Source organism: Canis lupus, chromosome 18, assembly GCF_003254725.2.
Source record: "Canis lupus dingo isolate Sandy chromosome 18, ASM325472v2, whole genome shotgun sequence".
Lineage (NCBI taxonomy): Eukaryota > Metazoa > Chordata > Mammalia > Carnivora > Canidae > Canis > Canis lupus.
Window position 1 is genome coordinate 52,462,807 of NC_064260.1, and position 18,098 is coordinate 52,480,904.

General features: G+C 56.5%; 1 protein-coding gene across 33 annotated transcripts in view; it reads left to right on the forward strand.

Moving 5' to 3' along the window:
* The window catches only part of NRXN2 (neurexin 2), a 97,589-nt gene extending 79,653 nt beyond the window's left edge, over positions 1-17,936 (forward strand). For 18 of the 33 annotated variants that reach the window (XM_049096976.1, XM_049096987.1, XM_025446333.3 and 15 more), the window contains 3 exons: positions 1,501-1,826; positions 4,177-4,255; positions 16,120-17,936. In XM_049096976.1, the coding sequence (XP_048952933.1) occupies positions 1,501-1,826; positions 4,177-4,255; positions 16,120-17,006 (1,292 nt within the window). In that variant the 3' untranslated portion in view covers positions 17,007-17,936. The remainder of the gene's footprint in view (positions 1-1,500; positions 1,827-4,176; positions 4,256-16,119) is intronic. The other 15 variants (XM_049096993.1, XM_049096998.1, XM_049096994.1 and 12 more) reach the window with 6 other exon arrangements.
* Positions 17,937-18,098: the final 162 nt, after the last annotated feature.

Genomic DNA, 18,098 nt, shown 5'->3' on the forward strand with positions numbered 1-18,098 from the left:
ACTTTTATGCCTGGGAATAATCTCTGGACGCGGTGGTCCTCAGGCACTCTCTGGGTCTAGTATTCCAGCTGCTACTAACCAGTGCTCAGCTTTTGTGGACGGAGTAAGGTGCTGGGCACTGGGAGGGTGCTGGAGGAGGAGAGGCTGAGCAGAGGGCCAAGCAGATCCCTGCCTCAAACCCCCTGCCATGGGTGGTCATTGGCTACAGGCCACACAGATGGTTGGATGGCCCAGGGAACCTGTGTTTCCAAAGAGGGAGTGGGTTTCACAAGTTGGACTATCCTCAGCCCAGGTTTTGGGGGCAGGGCTTACAGACACCTAACTCTAAACCAGATCTTTAACGAGACACTAACCAGAGGCTAACAAGGGCTAAGCCAGGTTTTAAACCCCCCAGCGCCAGCAGCTGAAGGTCCAGGGGAGCAGGGGCGATGTAGTGGTTCCTCTGTGCCCCTCCTCCCCAAATAAGCAACACCAAAACCAAAGTTAAATCTAAACTTAAACATAATAAATATCTTTTCTAAAAACCAAACCAAAGCAACAAACTCAGAGGGTTAAACCGACCCCCGGATCCACTAAAACCAAAGAAAACAGCCAAACCCCACCCAGGTGGGAATTCTGAGGTGTCACTGCTGAGTGGCGGGGGGGGGGGGGGGGGGGGCCGAGATTGGAGCTGGAGCGGTTTTTTGGCTGTCAGCGAGCGAAGCAAGGTCCCTTTAACATTTTCCATCTGTGTGCTTGCACATCCTGGCGGGGAGGAAGGCCTCTGCTGTCCAGGGCCTGGTCCCCTGGCAGTGGCTGGGCCTTGGAGGGGGAGGTGGGGAGGAGAGACGGGAGCCTGGCCAGAGGTCGGAGGGCTTGGTGGTGGCTGGCAGGGCAGAGTGAGGCCTGCGTGGCTGCTCCCACCCTCACGCACGCCAGCCCTCCCCCCACGCACCATCCTCCCTGGCACCTTGGTGTCCCTCCCTCTCTGCTTTGACACGCACTGACCACTTGGCCTGGCAGTCTCCTTCTCTGTCTCTGTCTCTTTGTCTTCTCTGTCTGCTGCTTCTGAGGGCTCTATGGCTCAGGGCTGGACACTGGGCGTGAGACGTTTGGGGAAGCAGAGGGAGAAGATGGGGATCCAACTGAAGGAAGGGAAAGAAGGGGGGGCGACGCCCCTGGAGCAGGAGTGGAGAGGGGGATGGGAAGGTCAGAGGCTTGAGCATGGGGGGAGGGGGGGCTGGGCTCCCTCCCTTTCCAGCCCTTGTGTGCCTTGGGGGACCCGCCCCCTCCGGGGTCCCTACCTGGCTGGGCTAGGGGCTGTGGCTGACAAGGACTTTCCCTTTGGTGTCTGCCCCCTCCTCGTTTCTCCAACCCCCCACCCCCTTTGCTGGTTTCCCTCTCCATCCTCTTGCCTTCCCTTGCCTTCCCTCTGTTCTCCCTGTCCCTTTCCAATCTGTCCCCGCTGCCTGTCCCTCCCCTGTCTGTCGCCCCGCCCCCGCCGATTCCCCTCCCCACCAGGCCGCCAGCTGACCATCTTCAACAGCCAGGCTGCCATCAAGATCGGGGGCCGGGATCAGGGCCGCCCCTTCCAGGGCCAGGTGTCCGGCCTCTACTACAATGGGCTCAAGGTGCTGGCGCTGGCCGCCGAGAGCGACCCCAATGTGCGGACTGAGGGCCACCTGCGCCTGGTGGGGGAGGGGCCATCCGTGCTGCTCAGTGCGGAGACCACGGCCACCACCCTGCTGGCCGACATGGCCACCACCATCATGGAGACCACCACCACCATGGCGACTACCACCACACGCCGGGGCCGCTCCCCCACGCTGAGGGACAGCACCACCCAGGTGAGGGTCTTGTGGGCTGATGGATAAGGAGTGAGGCTTTGGCAGGGTCGGGGGTGGGGCTGATGTCTACACAGCAACTGTGGCACCCAGGGGGGGCTCCGAGGGGTCTGGGGGCATCCTGGAGGCTGCTGTATCATCCTAGTGGTCACGGTGGTGGTTCGGGTAGGGGGAGAGGTCTCCTTTCATGATGTGACCTTTGCCTTGGTGGCCAGGGGTGTTGTAGATGGGAAGGTGGCACTATTTCCAGGGGCCTTCCCAGTGTGACAGGGGAGTTTGGAGCTCCAGCCAGACCAGGCAAGACCACCTAAGAGGGAGGAAGTCTGGACCGGGGTGAGGGTGAAATGAGCTGGTCTGCCGGCCCCAGAACGGAGGCCAGGCCCAGTGGCGTGCGGGGAGCGAGCGGCAGATGGATAGAACCAGGGTGGCATCGCTCTGGCGGGGCGCATAGGTGAGAGCACTGGGGGTGCCTAGAGGCTCAGCTGGGGGCTGGCGGAGGCCCCGGAACAGCATCTGCCTGATTCCTGGTGCCCTTACAGCGGGACGGCAAGCCTCCTACCTTCTCGCATCTTCTCCTCGTGACTGTGAGCAGGTGGCCCACCTAGCAAGCCTCGTGTTCTCTATGTCTAGTGCCTGAGGGGCTGTTGGTGTGGACAGTTTGGTGCTTTACCCTTCGCCCTGCCTGCCCCACCTGCTCAGGGGCTCTCTCTAGATCAGGGCAAGCCTCGGGGATTTGAGTTTATCTTCTCTTGTATCTGGATGGGATTGTACCTGGGGAGTGAGGCTCTCATGGGGCAGGACAGGCCTGGTTGTCGTGATGCCGAAAGCCAGTTGACCACATGTGACTTACAGAGGCAGCTTGGGGATCCGGCTGAGTTTTCTGGTTGTCGCCAGCAAGGACTGTGGCCCAGGGAGGTCTCATACCTGGCATGGTAGACCCACCACCCTCCCAACCCAAGCTACTTCTGTCCCTCATCACCCATGGCTGTTGAGCCTCTGTGCCTAAAGAAGACTCTGTGCTCCCAGGGGGAGGGGGAGGTCTGGAGGCAGCCTGGGGAGCAGGTCCCAACTCTACCACTGGCCTGCCTTTAGCGTCTGGAAGTGAGGGCTGGATTCCATGAGGTCTAAGTCCACTCATCCCTGCCAGTCTGTGCTGTAGGGGGCCTGGCACCAGCCAACAGCCTCGTGCAGGTGAGAGATACAAGTCTGAACCCCCTTCCCCTTTGCCTTCACTGCCAAGAAAAGCAAGGGGACCTGATTGACAGGCCTTGCCCCAAGGAGCAGGGAGCCCTGGGAGAAAGGCCTGGCCCTGCCCAAGGTTGGGCACTGATTATGCCCTGTGCCCAGAGGCAAGAAGGGCCAACCAGTCTCAGTGGGAGGGTGATGGGCAGACCATCCAGGTGGACGGAAGGGCTGGGGCCTTCAGGGTCACAGTTGTGTTGGGAGAACCTCCCCAGGAGAGGCTGGTGCTGAGGGGGACAAAGATGCTGAAGAAAACCAGTCTTCTGAAGATGAGGGTGGGGTGGGGGCTGGGGGGTGGAGAAGAGGCACCATGTGACCCTTTCACCTCTACCCCCCAGACTCCTCCCATCCTTGGTCTTTGGGAACCCTCTCCCTACACCCTGTGGTCTCTCAGGCTCCATTCCTGCCTGGACTCTGGGTTTCCCTCCCTGGGTCTCTTCCCTAACACACCCCGAGCACACTCCCCTCTCTGTCCCCTTACATTCACTCATCTTGGGGATTCTCTTTCTTTGCAATCAGGAGGAGAGAAAATGCTGACAAAGTCGGACTCCCGTTGCCATGACAACCACAGCCCTAATTATTGTGTGCAGCCTGGTTCCGGGCTCTGGGAAGGGGGTTGGGAGAGAGACGAGGGTGGTGGGGTAGTGAGGTTGGATCCAACAGCCACCTGCCCCCCCCAGGTCCTGCTCCCCTTCTCTGCCTGTGCTGGCCTCCAGAAGCCCCCATGCCTCATCTCATCTCCCCCATGCCCAGACACCCCTTGCTCTAGCCCTGCACCCCCAGGTCCAGTGTCCAGTCTCCCTTGCTTCCTAGAAATAAAAGGCATAACATGTGCCATCTCACTGACCCCAGGGAGCTGTGGGGGCTGCTGTGGGGGCTGCTGTGGGGGCTGCTGCAGGGCAGGCGCTGGCCAGGCTGTGTCTTTGCACAGTGGGGCAAGGGAGGCCCCTCGATCACCTAGACAGCAATGGGAGAACTGGGGCATGGACCAAGGTGTATGTCTCAGGCCAGGACCCATCTTCTGTGTAGTCCCACACCCCAAGAGGTGGCTTTGGGGCCTCCTGACCCACCCCCGAACCATTTCCTCCCCCACCCCTCCTCTCGCCCACAGAACACAGATGACCTCTTGGTGGCCTCTGCTGAGTGTCCGAGTGATGATGAGGACCTGGAGGAATGTGAGCCCAGTACTGGTGAGTGCCTTTCCCCCCTCCCCTGCCCCGGGCCCGGGTGACGCTGGTGGGAGGGGGGGCGACCATCCCTGCCACTTGGCCCAAGCCCAAGGGGCCTGCTGCCAGGCCTTAATTTTCCCTGATAGCTTCCTCTGTCTTCCTGCAATTCCCCTCCAGGTCCCTCAAACTGTCCCTCTGGCAAGGCAGTTTCTGGCCTGTAGGTGCCCCTCTGAGGTAGTGAGATCCTTAGCTGGGGATCCTGGGGTTGAGGGCCAAGGAATCCTGGAAGGAAAGAGGGAAACTTTTCCCTAGAAAGAGGAGTAACTGCAGCTTCCATGAGTCTTCATGGGGTGTGGGGTGGGGATGGGGGGTAGGTGGGAGAATGCAGGCCTAGGAACTACAAATCCCAATGGCTCTTGGTCCCAAACTACAACTCCCATCAGTCCCTGAGGCCTGATTTTTCCCTGGATATTTCCTGGATCCAGAACCCTCCTTACTCCCTGTCTCAGGGAGGCAGCCAGACAGACACTCTGCTATGGCTGCCAGGCCAAGCTGTGGTGGTTATACCACACGGCAGCTCTTTGCCAGGCAGTCTGTAGTGAAGAGGTGCCCTGAGCCAGACCTGTCCCTTGGTGAGATTGGGACCTGAGGTCTGGTCTAGATTTCTAGGGGAGCAGCTGCTATAGCAGGAGAGCAGGGCTGGGAGGGAAGGCTTCCTGGGGTTGGCATTCCAGGCCTCTGCTGGATCCTCGCAGCTGGAGAGAAGGGTGTGGCCCCAGAGAGAGATCAGATTGGTAAAGGAAGGGTGGGCCTTGAGTGCCAACTGAGAAGTGTGGGGTATGGAGTGGCACAGTGGGTGCAAGGGCTGCTTACCTGAGCAGGTTGAAGGTTCCTAGAGGAGCCGGGGGAAGGGAAGGCCTGAGGAGCTGAGGTCCTGGTGCTTACAGCTGGCAGCAGGAATGGAGGAAGGAATAAATGTGGCCAGATTTCCCAGCAAGGAATCATGGGACTTGGTGGTGGCCTGGATGAGCCTGTGGGAGTCTCATCCCTGGCTTGGGTTTCCAGAGACTTCTCCCAGTTACTTTGCAATGGTGGCACCTGGGCTGTTGCTACTGGAAGGCTGGAGGTTAGGGCAGATGTCTGCAGGGCTGGGGGAGGTGAGGTGGGCTGTGTGACTGGGGCATATCTTGTGAATCTGGCCTGGGGAAGCAGGGGCGTCTGCCAGTCCCAAAGGAGATGCTCAAGCTGAGGATAGGCTGCAACTGTGGAAGGAGTTTGGGGAGAGCAAGAAAAACCCTGGAGCCTTAGGGCAGGGGCTCCAGTTTCAGAGACCAGGGGCAGAGGCAGTTCTGGGGCAGGGGCACCCTGACACCATAGGCCAGAGCTGAAGAGGGTTGTTTGGTGGTCCTGGGCCCCGAGGCACTTGGAGGAGCTGCAGGCTGTTAGGTTGGAAAGGCCTCCTCATCCATAGCCAAGAGCTGGTGCTTTCTGGAACAGACGCCCTCCACAGTGGGGAGGCCCCTCTGCTGGGGGGCCATCTGGCTCCATCTCACTAGGCGATCTCAGCTCAGGGATGCGCCTGCACTCTCTGCCATTGCTCTGGGAGGTTCTGGGCATCTGGCAGCTTCAGTATGGCACTTCCCCTCGACCCTGCTTTACCCCTCTAACTAGTCAATACTGGGGTTTCCTGGAAGTGGAGGCAGTGTTTCTAACCCAGGCCTGCCAAAAGTGGCTGTGACCAACGGCCCCATGAGGGCCCTGGGATAGGACTCTGGGGACAAAGGGCTGGCAGGTCATGAGAGAAGGGCACTTGGCCCCCTCACATGTGTTTACACACATGTGCTCACTCTGAGAAGAGGCTGTGGGGTGAGAGGAGGGGTCTGCTCTCCCCAGGCCCCATGGAGAAGAGTGTTGGGCCAGGATTGGTGTGTAGGGACATGCAGCACATCCCGGACTGTACCAGGGCCACATGCTATTCCACCAAGGTCCTAGCATCCCAGCCCCAACCTGGAGTCTTATCAGGGGCCTGGCTGTGGCACCGAGTGTGTACACCTACTGGCCAAGCTCCCCTAGGCTGTGTGGGAACAAGGGAGTGAGGAGGATCTGAAGTCTGTGGGTCAGCTGCCCTCCCCCAATCAAAGGGCCAAACCTATGGGGGGAGGATGGAGGGTGGAGGAGGAATAGAAGCTGGGGGAATAGGGAGAGGCTGCAGCCCGGCACCCAGCTTTAAAAATAAGGACAGAGTGCATGCTCAAGCCTCCAGAGGAAACCTTGCAAAGCCCCCGGGTCTCCCCAAGGTGACACACATCTGATTTCCATATTTGCGCCATTCTGAAATGCTTTAAATTGGATTTTTATCCTGGTGGGAGGCCAGGCAAAGACCAAGATGACTCCAGAGCCCCTCAGGCTGATTTAGACCATGCTACCCCCCTACCTAGAGGGAAAGGGGTCTCCAACCAGGGGCCCTCTCATGCCCCTGATGCAGGGAGGCTTTTTCCTCTGGTAGAGGGCCAGGCCTCCTTGCGCTCCAAGGTCAGTGTTAGAGGTGAAGGCAGCCTGGCTGGAGACAGTGGCTACCCAGGGGCTGACTCCAGGGCATTTGCATCCCTCCCACCTGCCAGATCGTTCTCCCTGGGTCCCGATGTCAAGCCTGGGATCATCCCTACTCACTTCGACCCTTTCTCTTGACTTGGGCACCTTCACAGATCCCAAGCCCCCCTCTTTCTCCTCCTCGCAGCTTGGTGAAATCATCATCCAACATGGTTATTTCACCTGAGGTTGGAAATCCAGTCAAAGAAGGGTATTGTTTGATAGACACAGTGTTTAAATTCTTTTGAGTGGGAATGCCTTGAGTCGGGGCGTGCTCTGCATAGTGGGTAATGTCTCACGGTCTTACCCAGCCTGACCCACACATTATGTTATGGGCCTGGCCCCTGCAGGGATGGAGTCTGCACCCCTTGAGGCACATAGGAAGTGCACACACACACTCAGATCCACGGAGGCATACATTTATATGCAAGCACACATGTCTGACCAGAGGCACACACACATATATCCATGCACATACATTAATGGATCTCCCAGCAAGCTCACACATGCCCACTTGCTTGCGGGTGCCTACCTGTTTGGACACACAGGGTTTTACCCTTACATATGCTTGTCACACAAGGTGTCTTCAGCCTACTGAGGCACGCTCACACACACTTACACTTATACCTATTGAGGCACAGACCAATGTTTAGGATCACAAGCACATGCTCAGAGGCACCCACATATTTCAGACAATCATGATGCGCATCTATGTACAGCGTGAGCTTGTCCACACAAGTCTTCTGACTCCCAGGGTTCCACGTTCACAGTCGGCTCACAGAAGCACATACATGTGTACAGATCCACCTGCATAACACAAGTGCTCTGACCGTCCTCCATGTGTGCTCAGACTTGCAGATGCTCACAGATGTTTCAAAAGGACCATGTACACATGTTCAGAACAGGCATGTACTAGGCATAGGCACACATATATACGCATTTGCGTGGGTTCAGAGAAGCACATGTCTGTGCTGGGGCTCCTAGAAGTGCATGTGGCACAGCTCCAGCCAACTATACACTCATGTTCAGACCTGTGGTATCCTGCCAATAAGTTCACTTGCACCAGGATGTACAAACGGCTCCTCAAAGGGATATCCTTGTGGACCAGCAAGTGTGCCCATTCCAGAGGCATGCCTGTGTGCACACCAAAGGCACCCATGTGCTGAGATCCACAGGGTACATGTGCACACATTCTGAGGTGGGCCGTGTGGACCTGGACCCAAGGGGCCATGCACATTCACACATTGGTATAGATCCACACTGGCACCCCTCTCATTGCCCTATGATGGGGGGCCCTTGGAGGCCCACCTTAGCCCAGACCCACAGATGCTCATTCTTACATTCATACTTATGTGTTCAGAGACACACACATGCTCAGACACACATATACACACACATATACACACTCAGATTCACACACATGATTGGAGTCATACGCATGCTCACACCTCTCAAGTCATACAGACTCATACTGAGTCCTACAGTGACTACACGCGCACACACACAAACACACACTTATGTCTACACTGGCCCACCTGGGCCCTCACAGGTACTGATGCACTTACTCATGTGCTCAGATGTCCACATGAGCTGCACATGAGAGGGCTCACATTCTCAGCCAGCCCCTCGGGCCATACAGACATGTTCAGACCCAGTAAACCGTCTGCCTCCCTGTGAGCACACACAGCTATTCAGACCCACAAGTGTACACACATGTGTACTCAGATTCACATACTCCCACATGTGTTCAGACCCACAGAAGCAGCTCATGCACTCACCCCATATGTGTGCACCCCTTGTGAGGCTTTGCCCCCATGCACACATACACGAGCCCCTTAGAAGCATTCATAGGCTTAAGTCCACAGACTCACAGACACACTTGCTCAGACATAGCTTTTAGCTCAATCACAGAGGCACAAATGTTCGCATTTTGCAGCATTTCTTAAGGTAACACTAAGTGCTATGATAGATAACCTCCACACCACCTGCAGTTTAATACAAAGAAATGTATCTGTCTTTCATGTAAAGTTACAAACCAGTGTTCTTGTTTGGTGGGCAGCTCCTCTGCAGGTGCTAATCCAGGGCCTTGTCCACTACCATCTTGAAGCTGACCCATCCTCACCAGGTGATATCCCCAGTTGTGGTGGAAGTTGACCAACAGGCGAAGTCATGAAGGGGTAGGCTCTGTGGGCCAGGCCCGTGAGGGAGACGCACACTGCTTCTGCTGCCTCTGCCCACTGCTATCTGGAGCTCCCCTTCCAGGACGGCGGGGATGGGTGGCCTTGCTGTGTCCTCAGGAGGAAGAAGAAACAGATTTTTTGCCCGCTGTGGCCTTTGGGTCACCAACAGTGCACTTCACTTTCCTGATACCCACAGAGCACAGCCACCCCTCCCCGAGAGAGGCATCCTGAAGCCTCACCCAGTCAGAGCAGTCATCGCAGATGTGAGGATGTCTGGCAGGTGGCTGCCCACTTGTCGGGTCCAGACTGGCTCCCAAGGACCCATATGTGGTCTGGATCCCCATGAACTAAGAGGATAATTGATTCTACTGTTCACACAGCTCAGCACACACTCTGAATCCAATGGGGGGCCAGAGGCAGCCACCACAGTAAAAACTCTAATTCAAAAAAGGGAAAGATGGAAGGAGACACACAGAGGCCTCTAGTTCTAAGCATTGAGGAAATTCAGTCAGCATACATTATATGAGACTCCGGCCCTGCACTGAGACTTCACCTCTGCAGTGGTCGAAGTTTCCTCCTTAACCCTTGCCTCTACTGTCTCCAAGAAACCTCCTCTTTGTTTTTTTTTTTTTTTTTTAAGATTTTATTTATTTATTCATGAGAGATACAGAGAGAGACACACAGAGAGAGAGAGAGAGAGGCAGAGACACAGGCAGAGGGAGAAGCAGGCTCCATGCAGGGAGCCGGACGTGGGACTCGATCCCGGGTCTCCAGGAGGACACCCTGGGCTGAAGGTGGTGCTAAACCATTGGACCACCCAGGCTGCCCCCTCTTCTTTGTTTGTGGCTGTGGCGCTGCCCCGTGTGAGGCTCTGCCCAGTTCTTACCCTCCATGGCTATCTCTGAAGTCACTGTTGGGAAAATGTCCTTCTTGGGGGCCCCATGGTGTTGACACTCCATTGCCTGCTCCTGCATATTTGGGGGTCCCAAAGGCTCAAGCCGTCAAACTACACCTAGCATTCTTTCCTATACATACTTGTCAAGCCCTTTATTTCCTTGTTTCTCTGATTCCTTGCCGGTCCCTTAAGTTTGCAGTGACTATTTTGAGGGCATTTGAAACAGTAGGTGGGGAGGCCACACCCCCATCTGATCTGATCTTCGAGGCAATGGCTGATCCCTCCTTACTAGGGGAAGTTTCACTGGGTCATTGTCTCTCAAAGCCTTTTGGACCTCTCTTGTGATTGACAGGCTGGAAGCAGTGGCTCCTTTGACTACTTGGCAAGCCCCACATTTCCGGGCTCTCTCTGTTCCCTTCTCTGCTTGCAAACTCACCCACTCTTGCCTAACTTTGTCTTGTAATATGTTACTGAAAGCCGGCATTGTCACCCTGACTTTCTGGCATGTTCCTTTTGTGCCTCAGCCTCAGCAGGCACATGGCCTTCCCTGTAGGTCATCACCAGCAGGGTTGGAAACAGGTAACCTGCCACTGCAATTTATAGTTCTTCATCTTTCCAGCTGTTTTCCTTGGATTGTTATGTGGAGGCTACCGGCTTTTGTGATGCGCATTTCTAGTGCAGTATCTGTATTAGTTAAGGTAACATTTGTTTCCGTAACAGATAACCCCCACTCTCAGTGGGCACTTCAAGGCAGGTTTCTCACTCAGGTGAAGCCCTGCCAGGGTGCTCCTGGTCAGCAGGTGGCTCTGCCCCGAGGGGTGCTTTGGGAATCCAGACTCCTACCATCTTATAGCTCCTCTACATTCAACATGTGGTTTGCAAGGTCACCGGAAGGAGGAGAAAGAGCATGGAGGATCGTACACAGGAGACTTCTGTGGGCCAGTGCCCGCGGTGCCCACTGCTCAGTCCTATGGCCACATCTAAATGCAAGGGATGCTGGGAAATGTAGTCTCAGTGCCCAGCAGAAGGAGAATGAATTTGGGGAAAGGGACATTCACAGAGGCCTACCTCATGCTCAGACCCACGGTGGCACACTCACATGTTCTCAGTGGCCTTTGGGTCACAAACAGTGTATTTCACACTGCACACCAGGCTCAGAGGCAGGTGGACACACACACAGCCAAGAAGTTCACTTGCATGCACACGTTTGTTCAGATTCCTGGACACGCACGTTCGTGTGCTCAGATTATCATGCTTTGTGCACACATACACATAGATTTGGAGATATATGCCCAGGTGCACAGAAACAGACTGAGGATGTGTTCTTCTGCGTGCACACACACACACACACATGCACACACATGACACACCTCCACCTGACCTTGAATTCACCTTGATGTTTGCTGTTGCTGAGCTGGTGTTTCCAAGTGGGGTGGGGCACCTTCCTTCAGGCCACAGTACACAGTTGCACAGGTGGTTCCCTGCTGGAACAGGTGAGTAAAGGCTGAAATCTAGCCGGTGTTCTCTACTCACCAAGCCACGTGTCCTGGTCCTGGGAGCAGGGCTGCTGCGTTCCCAGGACGTAGACAGAATATCTCTTTTCTGATTGTGTACAGATACCATTTGCCAAGTCATGCACCTGAAGGGCGGTGACCACACTGAAGGGTTGCATTTTTTCTAACCTACAGGAAATGCCCTGTAGGCTAATGACTTTCTGGTCCGCAAAGCTGAGGCAGGTACCAGGTACTGGTGGATGGGCCTCAGCCTGCTGATTGCTTAGCCTCAGACACTCCATCTCAGTTCCCGATGCTCCTTGGAGGGTGGGTACATCCTGCTTGGGTGGGAATGGGGTTCTTGGGTAGAGGTAGGGGAGTTAGGGGAGCTGGGGGAGGAGGGACTGGGAGCTGGAGTGGGGAAAGGGTGCTCAGGAACAGCTGGTGGTCTGCTTGGCCAGAATGGAATTATCTTTAGTAAGTGGGACTGACATGCCCGGACATTCAATCTCAGAGTGGAGGTGGGTGGCATCTGTGATAAATGCACCTGTGAGTACTTTCCAAGCACTGGAGCTGCCTGAAGTGGGGGAGGGGAGGGAAGTGGCTGAGGCTCTTTATCAGACTCCCAGGGGCGCCCCATCCCAGGGCGCACCCTTGTAGAGCTGAATCTGAAGTCCTGGGCATCACTAGTCCCTCCAGTACCCGGTAGGAAAGGCAGCCCAGGGAGGCCCCGATTGGACTTTCACAGTGAGGAGTCTCTGACGGGTCCTCCTCTGCCCCAGACCCTGCTAACTCCTTACCAGGGCAAGCTTGCCTGACCCCTCTTAGACCAGTGTATGACCCCAGGATAACCCAGCAGCCGGTGTTGCATGTGACTTGGTGGCCACAGATCCCAGATCTGTGGGCTTGGGTGAATATAGGGGAAAGGAGACAGTATGTGGTCTTGGCAGCATACTATCTTGGAGAGAGCAGGAGCTGTGGGAGGCAGAGATGGAGGCTGGTGTAGAGGATGTGAGTGAGCACAGGACACCCTCAGGAGATGCTGTCAAAGCTGTGGACAGAGAAGGGCCCAGGGCAAGCTCCCAGAGAAGCAGAGGATGCAGGGACGGGACTAAGACCCAGATATAGAGGCCAGGACACAGCTGGAGTTCAAGGGCAGGGATGAGTCAATGTGACCAGGCTTGGTAGGGCTCTGAAGCCTAGGAGAGACTGCATGTGGGAACTTGGTGGGAGGGGGGGGGTGCTGTGTGCCCCAAAGACCTAAAGAACCAGGAATTGGGAGGCAGATGGTTATGGAAGGCTCAGGCTGGGCAGGATTTGTCTGTGGCTTAAGGCCTATAGCCCCCCCAACCCTTCCTAGTCTATCTGGGGGTGACAAAGAGTAGAGAGACAGAGTCTGTGCCCTGGTTGGCCTGATCAGCCCCTCTAGGGCATGACATGTCCCAAGCAAGGGACTCTTCCCTGGGCCCTAGCTTTGAGCAGCTAGCTGAGGGCCACAAGCCTGCCTAGGACAGCCTGATCCTGAAGCTTCCAGGAGCAACTGGTGGCCTCATGTAAGAGCTAAGGTAGAGATGACTGTGGGTGAGAGCTGGGTGCATGGAGCAGGGCTCCCATCAGGCTGAACTCAGCAGTGCCTGCTGCCTGTGGTCCAGGAGAGGAAGGGCATTCAGAGCCCAGCTGCTCTTGCTCATGAGAGGGGCTCCCACCCCACCCCACCCCCAGATACTTGGCTCAGAGGAAATGCTTGATGAGTATTCTTCTCCTTCCATTGGTCAGAATACAATGAGCCCCTCCTCTGTGCCAGGCCCAGGGCTGGGTGCTAGGGAGACAGGCAGATGGGCCTCAAGGCTTCCCTGGCAGTAAGCCCAAACCAGAAGCCTTCCTGGAAGAGGAGATTATTTGGCTGGACTTGAAGGATGAGTGAGATATGGGCAGGGGCAAGGTGTTCTGAACAGAAACCAAAGGTCGGAAAGAGGGCAGGTGGTATGAACCAGCAGGGAGGGGACCGCTACCATGATTGGACATAGGCTGTCAGTCTCCCCCCAAGAGCTGAGAGCTGAGTGTGCCCCTTGCCCAGGGACCAGGGTGCTGGGCCATCCATGCTGGGTCCAGGGCTCAGGAGGGGATGAGGGGATAAATAATTCATCCTAAGGCTGCAGGGCTGTGGAAGCCAGGCTGTGGCCTCACCCTGGGCCTGGAGCCCAACACCCTAATTTTATAGATGAGGAAATGGAGGTCCAGACAGTGAGAGAAGCTTGTCCACAGTCATAGAGGAAATAATGACAACAGGTCTGTGGCCTCCCAGGTTCACAAGCTAAGACTCAAGCAGATGACTGCAGGCATGGGGAGGATGCACCATGCCTTTCCAGGCTCTTTGTGAGACTTGGCTCTCCCTTGGCCTCTGAGGACCACAGCAAGGACTGGATAGTCCATTCATTCACCTTCCCTGACACACCTAGTGACCTTGGGAAGTCCTGCCCACCCCAGGCCTTGACATCCTCTTCCATTAAAGGCCAATGTTGGATGGTCCCAGCTCCACAGAACATGCTTGTCTGCTTTTGGTTCAGTTTCTCAGTGTGGCCAGGTGCCCCGGGGCTTCACAATCAGGGGTGCAGGTGAGCCCTGGGAGATTGGAGCATGGTGGGAGGAGCAGCCCGAGGAGCTCGGCAAGGCTACAAGTTCAATGGCAAGATTTTGGCTGTGGCTGGCCAATGTGGCCAAGGACAGCTCTTCCAGATTGCTGGGGCTTGGGATCCAAAGAGCAGAGTGTTTAAATAGCAAGCACGGAGACTGGAGGAGGGCTCAGGGTGCAGGGAGCAGAAGAGCTGCAAAGATGTGGCAGCGGCACACGGCTGGCTTGGCTGCAGCGAGGCAGGCAAGACCTGGTAGCGCAGCCCAGGGACGTTTCCATCCCTGGGAGGGGGTAAGGGATTGTGGAGTCTTGAAAATCACACCCTACAGAAACCAGGGAGAAGCACTCAGATGGGGGCAGGGCTTGGGTAGAGGGAGAGCCAGAGAAGAAATTTCCAGCTCCAACCAGACCCAGAGGTGCCCCTCTAAGAAGACGAAGCCCTAGAGCCAGACTCCAGCTAGCCTACCCCACACCAGTGGGCTTACCATATTTGGAGAAGGGGCAGTGGATTGATGGGAATTGTAGTTGTTGACCCAGGGCCTCATGGGAATTGTAGTCCACACCCCTTCGAGGGCTAATGGGAGTTGTAGTTCTCACCCTTAGGGGCTGATGGGAATTGCAGTTTATGCCAAGGGTCCCTCAGTTATCAGACCTAGGGAGAGAGGAGTCCTAATCACCCCCACCTCCCGCCCCCCAAAACCTTCCCCACTAGTTCCCCTCCCCCTCCCCTGGGCCCTGTATTAGCAAGTGCTTCCTTCCCAGATGGCTGTGTATGTATTTTCTTTTCTTTTTTTGCTTTCTTCTTCTTTCCGTTGTTTTATTATTGTTTTAACAATAATAAGAGGGCCAGAGGCAGTCAAGCCCTGGTCAGGTCCTGGTGGCCCATGGGGGTTCTGGGGAGGGGGAGGGGGGAAAGCCAGTGGGGGTCAGAGGTGGAGGGTGAAGAAAGAGAAAGCTGAAAGGGAATTAGAGTTAGCTCAGGACTCAGGCATTCCTGTCCACTTCCCTCCCTCACTCCCACCCCCTCCCCACTTCCCCACCTCCCTGCCTCTACATGGCTTCTCACCACCTTGCCCAAAATCCTATGGGACAGGACCCTTCTCCAATGTGTGTTTCCTCCTTGCCCACTCTTCCTCATGGACCTTGTCACCTCCCACCTTCAATTTCTTGTCTTCCCATGGCCAGCCTGCAATAAACCTTCAAAGCTCCTTCCCATGATCATCCCCTCAACTCTTCTCACCCATGTAGAAATTCCTACCTAGCCACCAGTCATGTACCTCTTCTCCCCACCCTCCTTCCCGCTGCTCCCCACCCCCAATGCACGCTGACACCAAGTGGTGGTATGAATTTCTCCATGCCAGCCTGCACTGTACAGATTTTAGCTTTGTGTTTAATGAGGGGGAAGAGGGCACAAGTGAGGGAGGAGAGAGAGTATTCAGGAGGAAGCAAGATGTCCAGGGAGAGAAAAGTGAGGGAGGGAGATACCAAACAGATAGACAGAAAACGTTGTACGGAAAAGTTGTTTTTTCTTATTTTTTCCGGGAGAACCCGCTTACACAGCTCTGTTTGTAATTTTTTTCTTCATGCTAAAATCACACGGCCTATTTGTTGATGTAAGTTGCCTGAATTCCGTGGTATGCTATCTTCTTTTTTAAAAAAAAAAAAAAACAAAAGCAAAAAAAGAGAAAAATCTAGAAAAAAAAAAAAACCCTAAAAGATACTGTTGTTAGGTTTGTTTAAATGCTGCTCTTGTATCTGTTTTTAAACCTTAAACCAGTAGAGTTTTTTTTTTTTTTCCATTTCTTTTCGATTTCCTTTCCTTTCTGTTCCTTTTGGTTTCTTAAGACAAACAAAAGACCAAAACCCAGTGAGCCACAGAGCCCGTGCGTGGGGTGCCCAGGGCATCTGAGCCGCTGCCCGCTTAAAGCGCAGTGCTCCGGCAGGCTGGCGGGCGGGCCCGGCCCGCTCTAGTCTCCGCCAAAGCCAATTGGAACCGATTTGGGTGTGTGAGGCTGTTGTTTCTCTCTCTGTGCCCGCCGCCTGCGCCCTGGGCCCTCGCTGACACCCTCTCTTCTCTCTTCTCTCTCTTGTTCTAGGAGGAGAGTTAATATTGCCCATTATCACGGAGGACTCCTTAGACCCCCCTCCCGTGGCCACCCGCTCCCCCTTCGTGCCCCCACCCCCCACCTTCTACCCCTTCCTCACGGGCGTGGGCGCCACCCAAGACACCTTGCCCCCGCCCGCGGCGCGCCGCCCGCCCGCCGGGGGCCCGTGCCAGGCCGAGCAGGACGACAGCGACTGCGAGGAGCCCATCGAGGCCTCGGGCTTCGCGTCCGGGGAGGTCTTTGACTCCAGCCTGCCCCCCACGGACGACGAGGACTTTTACACCACCTTCCCCCTGGTCACGGACCGCACCACCCTCCTCTCACCTCGCAAACCCGCTCCCCGGCCCAACCTCAGGACAGATGGGGCCACGGGCGCCCCCGGGGTGCTGCTGGCCCCCTCCGCCCCGGCCCCCAACCTGCCTGCGGGCAAAATGAACCACCGAGACCCGCTGCAGCCCCTGCTGGAGAACCCCCCCCTGGGGCCCGGGGCCCCCACGTCCTTTGAGCCGCGGAGGCCCCCGCCCCTGCGCCCCGGCGTGACCTCCGCCCCCGGCTTCCCCCGTCTGCCCACAGCTAACCCCACGGGGCCTGGGGAGCGGGGCCCGCCGGGCGCGGTGGAGGTGATCCGGGAGTCCAGCAGCACCACGGGCATGGTGGTGGGCATCGTGGCGGCCGCGGCGCTCTGCATCCTCATCCTTCTCTACGCCATGTACAAGTACCGCAACCGCGACGAGGGCTCCTACCAGGTGGACCAGAGCCGGAACTACATCAGTAACTCGGCCCAGAGCAATGGGGCGGTGGTGAAGGAGAAGGCCCCGGCCGCCCCCAAGACGCCCAGCAAGGCCAAGAAGAACAAAGACAAGGAGTACTACGTCTGAGCCCCGAGCCCCGGCACCGCGCCCCACTGCCAGCTGCCCCTCTCCGGGGACAGGGGCGCCCCGGGAGGACGGTGCGCCCTCTCCCTGCCGGCGCTCTGGGGACCCACTCCCTGGCTGCCTCAGACTTCTCTCACGAAGAGGAAACGCAAAAAACAAAACAAAACAAAAAAAAACAAAAAACAAAAACCCGAAAAAAAAAAAAGAGAGAGAGAGAGAAAGAACGAAGGAAAAGAAAAAAGAAAGAAAAAAAGAAAAGAAAAGAAAGAGAGGGAAAAAAAAATTAGGAAAGGAAACCCCGTGCTCTTCCCCTTCCTCCTGCCGCCCGGGCGCGCGTGGGCGTCCGTGCGTCCGGGGGCCTGTCTGTCCCTCAGCCCTACGCCCGCCCCGGGCAGGGCACGTGCTCACAGCCCTGGGTTGATTTATTTTTTTAAGGTGTGTGTGTGGGGGGGTAGTTTTATTTTGGTGGGGTTGGGCGGAAAGGAAGGCTGGGGGTTTTGTAAAGTGTCCACTCCTCATCCCGTTGGTTTTCTCCACTTTTCCTCCCTGCCTCTGGCCCTCCTGCCTTCCTTCTCTTCCCAGCCCTCCGGCCCCCATCCCAGGCTTGCTGCGTCTCTCTGTCCCCACCCTCTCCACTTCTTTTGTGTGTGTCTGGTTTCTCCCTTTCCTAACTTTGGGTTTCCAGAGTCGGTGGGAGAAGGGCGGGTGGGTGGGCCCAGCGGCCCAGCGAAGGGGGGTGGGGAGCAGGGGCGGGGCAGTGGGGTGGCCCCCTCTGAACGCCCCGACTCTCCCATCTAGGAGGAGGTGCTGGCCTGGTGCCGCCCAGGGAAGGGGCTCCTGCCGGGGAAGGCCTGTTCTGTTGTGTGCCGCCGGGCAACGTGCATTGATGGGGGCGCTGCTGGAGGAGCAGGGGTGGGGGGCGGGTGGGAGGGGAAAGGCAAATGCAGATATATATTAAAGACAAATTATCTAGATACCGCGAGCAGCAGCCTGTGGCACCCGTTGGGCGCGGGCACCGGGGAAGAGAGAGCCGGGCTTTGCCCACTGACTGCTGGGGTCACTTCTCTGCCCACAGGCTCCCTGCTCCCCCAGTTT